The following is a 12,109-nucleotide window of genomic DNA, read 5'->3' as shown; positions in this document are numbered from 1 at the left end:
TGCCACGTGGAGAGAGCCTGACAGGGAAGCCAAAACAAAGGGAAGCACTGTTGAGAAATGGAGAAAACTGAGTCCAGGAGACTTGATCCACTGAAGTCTGAAGCTGGCACTGCCTGTAGCTTTTCTCGTGCCCTGAGCCAATGGGTGTGCAACCACACCCCCACCCATTTGTGTTCTTTGAACCCTTTTGAATTGATATTGTCCACAGAATGGAAAGAGTCCTGTATCAGTTAAGATGTTTTCCTCTGCAAGGAAAAGAACACCTGACTAGGAATGGCTTAAACAATAGATGTTTATTATCTACTATAACAGGCAGCTCTGAGACAGGTGGTTTCAGGGCTATCAATTCAACAGTGCAGTTGAGAATCCGGGTTTTCCATCTGTCCCCTTGGCAGGCCCTAGCGTTCTGGCTTTGTCTTTGAGCCACAATGACTGCAAGATGGCTGCCAGTGCTCCAGACATCATATCTTCATACAACAGTATCGAAGGAAGGAGAAATTTCTTTTTACCAGAGAGAAAAAAGTTTTCCAAAACTCACCACCCCGGCCTATTTCCCTTTGATCTCACTGGCCAGAACTGGGTCTCACGCTGTCCACTGCCTCCCCCCCTCTCAGACACTCACTGGTAAAAGATAACGCACTTTTCATGATGGCAAAGCCCAGTCTTGACTCGGAGGGGCCTCCCTTTCTTACGTGCACTGTGGCGAGACACCAGGTTCAAGGCGAGGACTCTGTCTCCACGGAGGGGGTGGCCCAGGCCAGGCGCCTACCACCACCTCCGTAAGTCGTCTTCTAAGTGCCGGTGCTCAACGGCCTGCCGTCCCTCAAACATTCAGAAGTCAGTGAGGACCCTGACATTCCAAACCAAATCATACAAACCGCCACTTCAACTTCCATGAGCACCAGACCAGATACCCAGCAACTACGTAAACTGACCACAGAACTGTAACTTCCTTGAGCGGTTTTTTAAGCCTTTACTGGATGCCCAAGAATAACAGGTATTAGCTAAATAGGTTATTTTCAACATGCCCAATATCAGGAAAGGAATGTTAATGAATGATCTTCGTCTTCTTAGAGCTCTAAGGCTCTTGTAGAATCTGCCAGGATGTGCATATGAAGAGCCTGTTCAATAGAGAACAGGAACTCTGAGTAAAACTTATTTCTAACTCTTCACTGAAGATCAAAACTTTCTAGTGGTACCTCTTCCTTAAAACATGACATCACCTGGGGCTATGGGGCTTAAATGAGATGACACTGTGAAAGCTCACAGCCCAGAACCTGGCACTGAAGGTACCATGAAGTCCAGGGAAGACAAAGGAAGGGCTGAACCAGAGTTGTGGGAGTGCTGGTGGGAGAAGAATGGACAGAGTCTGATCATTCCATTTATTTTAAGATATTCTTGATGTGGGCTACTTTTTAAGTCTTTATTGAATTTGTTACAATATTGCTTCTGTTTTGTTTTGGTTTTTTGGCCTCAAGGCATGTGGGCTCCTCAGCTCCCTGACCAGGGAACAAACTGGCATCCCTGGTAAAATCTTTAACCACTTTAATCAGGGAGTCCTTGCTCATTCATTTCTAAAGTTAAGCTGTGCTGTGCTATGCTTAGTCGCTCAGTCCTGTCCAACTCTTTGCAACTCCATGGGCTGTAGCCTGCCAGGCTCCTCTGTCCATGGGGATTCTCTAGGTAAGAACACTGGAGTGGGTCACCATGCCCTCCTCCAGGGGATCTTCCCAACCCAGGGATTGAACCCAGGTCTCCCGCATTGCAGGTGGATTCTAAAGCAGATCTAAGGCAAGGAAAATTAACTTACAGAACACTAAAGGTGATGAGGCAATATTAAATATCATCAGGAGGCGAGTGGAAATTACAGAAAGGAACGGCAACGTAGTAAGCTGCCTACTCACCTTAGCCAACCTTAGTGAAACCCTATTTACTACCCTGCAAGCGCCCCCACCCATGTCTTGACTTTAACACTCACTGAAGAGTGAGGCCGTTGCTTCTTCCTTCTTAAACACTTCAATGAACTCACACGTGAGCTCAACTGTTATTACACTGATTCACATACTCTAAATTGAGGCTAATTACCTTTCAATAAATTGCCACAGGAAACAAAAGAGGGAAACGTAAGTGAAGTAGAAGGGAATGCCCTCTGACGACTTTAGATCTGACTAACGTTAAACCTTAAAGTGAGAATATCTTCTGGCTGTAAAATTCAGTGATTCTATGAATTAAGTGTCAGTTACTCGCCTCAGTGGAGTGACAGCGCAGCCTAGCAGTGGGCCTTAGAGTGAACAGCATGAATGTTTATTTCCAAACCTAACCTAAACCTATGCTGCATCGGGAAAAATTTCTAAATATACTAAAGCAGATCTACAAGGAAAAGAAAACTTATAAAGCACATACAACTGTGCGTGCATGTGTATTCAGATGCTCAGTCGTGTCCACCTCTTTGTGAGCCCATGGCCTGTAACCTGCCAGGCTGCTCTGTCCATGGAATTTCCCAGGCAAGAATACTAGAGTGGGTTGCCATTTCCTACTCCAGGGGATCTTCCCAATCCAGGGATTGAACCCGTGTCTCTTGCGTCTGCTGCACTGGCAGGCAGATTGTTTACCACTGTACCAACTGCAAAGCCTGTCATGTAGAAATATATACACAAAATTAACTTATAAAGCAGTGGTGATAAGACACAGATATCAGCAGCAGGCTACTGGAAACTAGAAATAAAGTAACCACAATATACTAAACTGATGAAAGCCTTGGCTGTGCCCTGGTTCCAGAAGTAGAAAGGGATCTTAAGCATATAGTGGGGCTTCCATGTGACTTTTAGGAGGTCATCACCACTCTCTGAGCCCCCGGTGTACTCATCTGTAAAATAGGATCATAACACCCTCATGGCAGCTGGCAGAGAAGATGAAATGAGGTCGGGTGTACACCACATCTCTCGTGCTCAGGAGCACTTGGGAGGCACTCAGAAAATGGTACTGTTACTGCTTTAAGTACAGGATCACCATTAAGCACTTACCTAATGAGACCACAGCAACGCTCTCTGGCAAGAAATGTAATCTGTATCGGATCAGTAAATGCACCAATATGATGCAGATAGCTGTGGGAAAAAATAAGACACTGTTAAAACCACCCAGCTTTGAATGGAAACCCCAAGCCCAAGGCAGCAGTTACTTCCGGGAGGCCGCCAGGGTGTGGACAGCTGGCAGTAACACGGTAAGTCCCAGCTGTGTTTTCAATTTATTTCTGAGTCTGGAGGCAGTTCATTACATTTTACTTATTCTTTACACACTCGACCTAGCTGCTGCCTTCCAGTTGCTGAAAGAGCCACAGACACCTATCTTTCTTCTGAGTGGTTAAATCTCATACAACCATTTAAAATTATTCAAATTTCCCTTATTCTGAGAAATGATCCTCAACAGTGAGGAAGAAGTCAATGAACTCAATCACTTTTACACAAAGACAGCTGCATCAGAATATATGTTGACAAGCAAGTATTTTGCAGCCGTGTGATCTGTTCTCTTTCAACACAGAAGGAAGTCAGGGTGTTTTACAAACAGGAAAAAGTTAATCCTAATCTGGTGATAAGAATAGAGACCTAGAGACGGGGTGCCTGCTCCCCAGCCAGGCACTGGGGCCTCCCCAGTTGAGGGCTCGCCACGAGCCGGGGCGGCCCTGCGCACTTCCCAAGTGCCCTCTCAGCTGACTGCCAACACTCCCTCTGAATGAGCTGCCATCACTTCTGCCTCCTTTGATTAAAGACAAGAAAGCTGAGGCTGAGCAAGGTCACACCGCCGCTGGGTGCCACCGGCCCAAGCTCGATTCCAACCCTGTCCCCTTAATCCTTGGCACCCACTACCCACTCCTGGCGGCCTTCATCCTCAACCAGGAAAACGAGAATAATGTCTGACTTTCCTCACAGGGGTGTTGTCATGAAAGAAAAGAACCAAAAAGATGTAAAACTGTTTGAAAGGAATAGGTATTTCAGACCAAAAAAAGCACACTTTCACATAAATAACTCCTGAATGTAATTTCAAGGCCCAAGTGTTACTGTGCATGTCTTTTTTCTTTTACTAGGCACCTGGGTGGTATGCCATCCCATCAGAGTATTATAGTATTAAAAATAAATGAGTTGCCTTTTTTTGTAAAAGGAAATGTTCAAACAATCTGCATGACTGTGAATGGGCCACCCTCAGAGCCCACGTTGACAAATTAGATTATCTTTAGTCCCACCAAAAAGCACCAGGTGGCCAGAGAAAGGAAACAGTTGTAAATATGGAAATTTTGTCCTCCTTTCATTCTGTGCTTTAAACTGTCAATCTGTGGTGTTATTTTATTATAAATATTTAGCCTAGTTAGAAAAGTCCTACATTAAATACTAAGAGCAAGAAAAAAGTTCCAATGCATGAGCTCAACATGGAACCAATGAGAATGCCTACTGTATAAAAACGTAGACACACGAGCACATAAGTAGACAGAAATATACAGCTCTAAGGAGTGGAATCAGTTGCTGCTCTCTCTTTGCACCAGTCTGGATGACAAAATTTAAAAGCTTCTGCTCGTAAATCATATAACTATCTGAAGCTAAAGAGGAAAAGAGGGACTCCCTTGGTGGTCCAGTGATTGAGATTCTGCACACACAGTGCAGGGGGCGCGGGTTCCGTCCCTGGTCGGGGAACTGAGGTCCTGCAGCACGCAGCAACTCAGGCCGGGTGCAGCACCCCACCCCAAACAAGAGCCAAAGAAGAGCTGTCCATCAACAGAGAGCTGCATGTAAGGACGAGCAATGCCGAAGAATGGTCTTCAGAGACAAAAAGGAGATCTGCAAAGACAACCCACAGAACGACAGAAAATATTTGTTGGTCATATGTCTGGTAAGGGTCTTGTGTCCGCAGTATATAAAGAACTCCTACGACTCAACAACAAAAAGACAACACACTTTTTTAAAATGGGCAAAAGACATTGTCGACATTTCTCTAAAGAAGATATGCAAATGGTCAATAAGCACACGAAAAGGTACTCATCCTCATCAATCATTAGAAAAATGCAAATCAAAACCACAATGAGACACAACTTCACAGCCTTTAGGATGGTAACAAGGATGGAGAGCAACTGGAGCCCGTGTGCACTGCTGGGGCGAATGTAAAACTGGGCAGCGACGGTGGGAAGTTCGGCAGTTTCTGAGAAAGCTCCTCACAGAGTAACCACTTAACCCAGTGATTCCATTCCTAAGTACATGGACAAAAATGTTCACAGCAGCGCTATTCACGATAGCCAAAAGGGGGAAACCATCCAAATGCCCATCAGCTGATGAATGGATAAACATGCAGACTATTATTCAGTAACGGAAAGGAAGGGGATTCTGACACATGCCACAACACGGATGGACCCCGAAGACATTGTATCAAGTGAAAGAAGCCAGACATAAAAGGCCACAGACCGCATGGTCCCATTTGTATGAAACACCCTCAGCAGGCAAATTCCTAGAGACAGCACAACAGTGTTCACCAGAGACTGCAGGGAGGGGGAATGGGGAGTGGCTGCTTTTAACAGGAACTGGGTTTCCTTTAGGGGTGATGAAAATGTTCTAGAACTAGATCATGGTGATGGTTGCCCAGATTCAAATTACATTACTGTGAATGTAATAAATGCCACTAAATTATACACTTCAAAATGGTAAATTTATGTCTATTTTACCACACACACAGATTTTTGTCTTAAAAAAAAAAAAAAGGTATATGCAAAAAGCACTAACATGGAAAGATCTCCAAGCCATTCTGTGAGAGGAAAAGCCGAGCTATAGGACTCCTCTTACATTAAAACAAACTCCAGACAGTATGTGCCTATCGCTGCCTATGTGCTTATGAATGTACATATGTATACACACACATCTGAGCACACATTTTCAAGTACACCTGAGAAAATACAGAGCAAGGAGGGACAAAACCTTCTGTGTGATATGGATGGTATGAGCACCACAAGTTAACGTATTTCCAATTTTTCATGCCTTAAGTTTTAATACACTGAAACATAAGATGTCAATTTTAACAACTCCATTAAACTCTATGGCCCATAAAATGTGTCAAATGACGCTAATGGTGTAAATCAGCAACAGGGACTCACCACTGTCGCTGTGGAGTCAGAGACCAGCAAAGGATAAGTGCAGGTCAACTGATCTCAAAGTTCTTGAAGTCAAAATAAGAATTCTGGCATCCTTTGCACACAAAAGTCACAATCTCATTTGACTTGACTAAAATAGTAAACAAAAGCGGTAAATCTGTTATAGGTTAGGAACTCCTGAAGTCTAGAATAACTTATGGACTATTTCCCTCAATTCACTAGTCTATGTATTAAGTGATTTGGCAAGTTATCTATTAATAGACATTGTTTTCCTTATCAGATTTACATTGTGTGGACATCTAATCAGGAATAAATATACAAAATATGTAATAATTTGTTGATACAGAAGGAGAGGGGAAACCTCCCTTCAAATTGACATAGAAAGCATTCCACTCCCCCAACACATGCTAACCTACGGATGCAAATCGTCAACTGATTAGGGGAAACAGAAACCCTCTGACCAACATCAGAGGCTTATGACGGGTTTGTAGAGAAGACAATCCAAGAGAAGTATGCAGCACTGCTAAATACAGCTCAGCCCTTTTTGGCTTCAAAGATGTACAAACACTGGGCAGCACTTTATGTGGATTAAAAAGCACATCATAAAAACCTGTTTTGTGATCGCTGGCACAAGCTAATCCGGGATGCTCCACACCCTGAAAGTCACTTTGAAAGTCTTATTTCTCACCCTCCTGTGAAAAAGGTGATCACAAAACAGAAGTTTTTTCCCAAGGCTTGCCTTTTATATCCCCTAACATATCATGCTGACCACAGTGTAAACAGTCTAACAATACTCCTTCAGGATTAAGAATCCGGTACTAAAGACTTCTTGGTCAAGAAAACAACTGCTTTCTTCTTAGTATTCAAGTACTATAACAAAAGGGGGGAAAAAGAAAACAAGAGTCCTTGATTGTTGAAGTAATCCCTGAGAAGTAGAATTACATTGACAGAGTAAAAATTACTTGGACATATCCAATCTAAATGGAGACTGTACACTTGTGGTTTGGGTACTTTTTTGGAAAAAAGCTTTTTTAAAACTATATGGGAATTCCCTGGCGATCCAGTGGAGAAGGCTCTGCAGTGATGCCAAGGGCTTGGGTTTGATCCTTGGTCAAGAATTAAGATCCCACAAACCACGCTGCATGGCAAAAAACCTATAAAAGACAAGGATGAGTTCTGAGATTTTAAATGAAATAAAATTACTTAGTAAAATTACTTAATAGTCTAAATATAAATGTGAAAGAAGTTACACTTTTCTGCAAAAAATTAAACCCAAAACAACCCTAATAGCCATCAGAGAAATACTCGGCACTCATATTTTTTGTACCTTCCGTTCTTCTGAAAAGATCTAATTAGAAATATGACAATATAATTAAAGAGGAGCATAAAATGTAAACGTGCCAACTTCACTTTACAAACAAGTTTGGAGAATCCTATTCGAAGTTATTTCTTTCTTAGCTGATCCAAAGTGGTTATGCAGTTTTAACTGGGTTTTCTGGTCTAAGACACTTGTCTCCTGTCCATAGTGTCTGAGAGGCAGCTAAGAAATTGTCTTTTATCTAAACTTCCTGACCGATGTCTGGCAACCTGAATATTAGCCTCTGCTGCTGCTGCTGCTAAGTCGCTTCAGTCGTGTCCAACTCTGTGCGACCCCATAGAGGGCAGCCCACCAGGCTCTCCTGTCCCTGGGATTCTCCAGGCAAGAACACTGGAGTGGCTTGCCATTTCCTTCTCCAATGCATGAAAGTGAAAAGTGAAAGTGAAGTTGCTCAGTCGTGTCTGACTCTTAGCAACCCCATGGACTGCAGCCCACCAGGCTCCTCCGTCCTTGGGATTTTCCAGACAAGAGTACTGGGGTGGGGTGCCATTGCCTTCTCCAGTATTAGCCTCTGCTGCTGCTGCTAAGTCGCTTCAGTCATGTCTGACTCTGTGTGACCCCAGAGATGGCAGCCCACCAGGCTCCCCCGTCCCTGGGATTCTCCCGGCAAGAACATTGGAGTGGGTTGCCATTTCCTTCTCCAATGCCTGAAAGTGAAAAGTGAAAGTGAAGTCGCTCAAGTTGTCTACTTGAAAGCTACAGAGACGTGTCCGACTCTTACAGACCCCATGGACTGCAGTCTACCAGGTCCTCCGTCCATGGGATTTTCCAGGCAAGAGTGCTGGGGTGGGGTGCTATTGCCTTCTCCAATATTAGCCTCCAGTCTCCCTTAAAACAGATCTGTCAATTAATTTAAACTCTATGGGCCTAAATTTCTTCACCTATGAAATAAGTACGTTGAATAAAATGAGATCTGAAGCCTGAGAGAGTGAATCTCTTTGAAGAAAAACATCGCGTGAGTAAAGAGCGGCACAGGTGCTACACAGACATGGCAAAAGCAGTGACCACAGTTAGCAGGAGCGACAGAGACCACAGAAAGCGGTGTGCTAACACAGGGGGTCTGGTCTTTCACTCACAGCAAACTCTTAACTAAGGGAAAGTTTACACGGAAGCCGAACGGACACGAGAGACAAAATGCGGCTCCGGTCAGAAAGTCAGACGCTCTGCCGTGTGACCCCCAACCCCCACCCACGGCGTCATACAGACACACCCAGAGACTCATGAGCAGAATCTGAAATACAATGAACTAGAAGATGCTCAAGGCTCTTTCCAGATCAAGAATTTCTGAAGTCTTTGTTTCAAAGGACATCTACAATAAAGATGTTCTTCAGAATGACTAAGCTCAATGATTTTATAAAAAAAGAGGACTATGAGATGAAACAGTTATGGCATCAGGAACTGATCAGTGACCCTCCGTGTATGAACTGAAAGTCAAATGAGAGGCGGACTTGACACAGTCAACAGTAGCTGACCCGGGGTTGACCACACAGACAGTGCACACAGACGCTCAAAATGCCAGGGGCTGGTGTTTCTGCGAACATTCGCCGAGGACCCGCATTCACCTAGGACGAGGAGGCTGAAGAAAATGGTCATGCCACTCGACTGCTCTTCCTGCTGAGCTTGCTCCCCTGTCTGTACCGGGAGGATGGGCTTGGCAGGGGTCGGGAGCACCAGTTTCGTAGTGACCACCAGGGTGGTGTGAAGGGTGACATTGAAACCTTCATGAGTCGTGTTGGGGAACCTGTTGGAGAACATAAAAAGCAGCAGAATTAGACAAAGGAAAGAGGGCCCGGAGTTATCAACACATACACAAACCAGAAAGAGAACTTTGGCATAGAGCTCTATGGCATTCACAAGGCCCGAAACCAAGAGGCAAGCCTTGGAGAGAAGCTGGTTAGGAAAATTCCTGCCTGCTGCTGCATGAGGGTACGGGTGGTCTCGGGTGCGCTGAACACAACCACTTAGAGGTCAGGGACAAGGGGGCGTCAGGGCCAGTGTAGAACCAAATGCTGCCTGCTCTTTGGCCCTTAATGGGGGATTTAAGGACTAAGCACAGCAGAAATTCCAAGATCCAACATCATTTACTAAGTGCCTTTACTTCTCCAGCTTACATTCTTTCCTTAGATCGAATGTGCAAGTCGAAGAAGCCACTTTTACTCAATTGTTGATTAAGTCTGAATGCCCCACCCTACTTTACAAGAACCTCAGTTCAGTGGCCCAAAAGTAATCCCCTCTGTAACACCCCCACTCCATCCCACCACTGTGTTCCTCACAGCTACCTCTTCACTTTGTGTTGGGATTGTAAACCAGTGTGATATTGACGTAGTAACCATTGCAGCTGTGATTGTAACAACTGATGTTTGAGTACAGCCTCATTCTGGGACCAGGTAACATACAAACTTGCATTTAACAGGCATTAACAAGCCTGAGGTGGACACTGCTACTTTCTCTTTTTTACCTGTGAACAACAGGCTCAGAGAGCCTTTTGTTATGCCTTTGGCTTAACTTGGCCAGTATCTCAGTCAGTCAGTGGCAGAATCAAGCCAGATTTGAATCCAAATTTGAAATCACTGAGCCATACCACCTCTTCTGCTTTGTGCTGCTGAGGCCCAGTTTAGTGTCTGTGACAGCCAAGATGTTCAGTAAGTAAGCTAACTAAATGAAATGACCACTAGGCTAAAAGACATATAGAAAACTTGTCAGGCAAGGGAGTCAAATTTCAACTGTTTGGCTTGGTTCCTTGTTAATTTTTATACACTCCTTCCACAAAGATGGGCATCTATAACATGCAACAGACTGTGCCTGGCAGGTATGCAGAAAAGACTAAAAGAGTGGTCCTTCGCCAGAGGCAACTGAAGGACGGAGATACCTCACTCCCTTTATCTTATACAGCCAGCTCCCCTGCTTTCTACACTCCAGCCTTCCCTTTCTTCTGTCCCTCAAAAGACACTAAGCTCTTTGTGGCACCTGTCTTCCCTCTCCTATTCCTCCTTTTGGTCTCTAAGGTTTCATCCGGCACGTCACCTGTTCCTGAGAAGCCTCCTCCACCCCAGTACCATTCGGCTTCCTTCAGAGCCCTGAAATCATCTTGTCTATTCATGGTCTTCTCTTTAAACTAGAATGAAAGCTCCTTGAGAGGGACTCCTGGTCGGTCTCCATCTCTACCATGTGACCAGGGCCTGATCGACAGTAGATGGCCACCAGTTTAATGAATAAATGGATTTCATTGAAGGAAACTAGAAAACATGATCGTTACAACGGAGGAGGGGACTGGCTACGTAAGGGGTGGGGGGGACTTGCTGGAGGCGGCGGAGCGCTGCGTAATCAGCAGATGAACGAAAAATGGGAAAGTGAAATCTGGGCTGCGGTTTCCGCAAGGCAGCTTCCGAGATCGACGACGAACGGCCGATAACTAGCCAGAGGGTCCGACCTCAAGGGGGCCGCGCCGCCCAGGCCCGCCCCTCCCCCTGCTCGCAGGCGCCAGCATGGTCAGTCCCGGCCAACCAGCGCGAGGAGCTCCGCCTTCTGGGGCCGGAGGGCGGCCTGAAGGGCTCGCTGTCACCCGACGGGGCCCAGCCCTGCCGCCTCAGCCGCCCAGGAAAAATCCCACTCACTCCTCTTCCGCCATCTTCTCCCCAATCCCGCGGAGCCTCCGAGACCACCGAGCGCGGGGCTAGCAGGGCCCGCTTTAGCTTCCGGCTTCCGCTGGAGGCGCGGGCGGGCCGACCGGCAGGGGGGCGGAGTCTCGGCTGCACGAGGCCGGCGTTTCTGTCCCATCGTCTCTATGGCCGCAGGGTGGGAGGATGCGCGTGGGAGGACCGCGGGGAACTTTCAGGATGTGTGGCCGCACTTCTTTTGGCCCCTCTGGCCCTGCGAAGTTCCGGCTGTTCCCTTCCACAGGGTTGGGACGTTTTGGGGAAACTCCTGTGAGGTGACTGTGACTCATCCTGAAAGCACGCGCGTTCCTCCCGGTGTCCAGGAATTGACCATAGTTAAAGTGGGTCGGAAGCTTCTAGAGTAAGCTGAGCGGAGGGACCCCAGGGGTATACTCCCCCAGTCTCTGTTTTCCCCAGCCCGAAAGAGGACTAGCCACCCGGGTTTTGCAGAATTGTGCAGTATTCGGAGAAGGCGATGGCACCCCACTCCAGTACTCTTGCCTGGAAAATCCCATGGACGGAGGAGCCTGATAGGCTGCAGTCCATGGGGTCGCTAGGAGTCGGACACGACTGAGCGACTTCACTTTCACTTTTCACTTTCATGCATTGGAGAAGGAAATGGCAAGCCACTCCAGTGTTCCTGCCTGGAGAATCCCAGGGACGGGGAAGCCTGGTGGGCTGCCATCTATGGGGTCGCACAGAGTCGGACACGACTGAAGCGACTTAGCAGCAGCAGCAGCAGCAGCAATATTCTATCTGTAAACATTTATTGAGTTCTGACTGTATTCCTGTCTTTAAAATAGAGGAGGATGATCTAAGAATGAATCCTTCATTCATTCGTTCATTGTCTCAACAAATAATAAGACGCCTATACGTGGTTCCAGGTGGCCCAGTGATAAAGAATCCGCCTGCCAACGCAGGAGACACAAGAGACACCGGTTTGATCACTGG

At 46.1% G+C, this 12,109-nt stretch overlaps 1 protein-coding gene across 5 annotated transcripts in view; it reads right to left on the bottom strand.

Moving 5' to 3' along the window:
• The window catches only part of SLC9A8 (solute carrier family 9 member A8), a 74,899-nt gene extending 63,520 nt beyond the window's left edge, over positions 1-11,379 (bottom strand). For 3 of the 5 annotated variants that reach the window (XM_061437925.1, XM_061437927.1, XM_061437929.1), the window contains exons 1-3: positions 10,527-11,110; positions 9,065-9,243; positions 3,024-3,104 (exon numbers count right to left, since the gene is read on the bottom strand). In XM_061437925.1, coding sequence (XP_061293909.1) covers positions 3,024-3,104; positions 9,065-9,243; positions 10,527-10,561 — 295 coding nt within the window. In that variant the 5' untranslated portion in view covers positions 10,562-11,110. The other 2 variants (XM_061437926.1, XM_061437928.1) reach the window with 2 other exon arrangements.
• Positions 11,380-12,109: the final 730 nt, after the last annotated feature.

This window comes from Bos javanicus, chromosome 13 (genome assembly GCF_032452875.1).
Source record: "Bos javanicus breed banteng chromosome 13, ARS-OSU_banteng_1.0, whole genome shotgun sequence".
NCBI lineage: Eukaryota > Metazoa > Chordata > Mammalia > Artiodactyla > Bovidae > Bos > Bos javanicus.
This window is presented reverse-complemented; position numbering and strand designations above follow the sequence as displayed.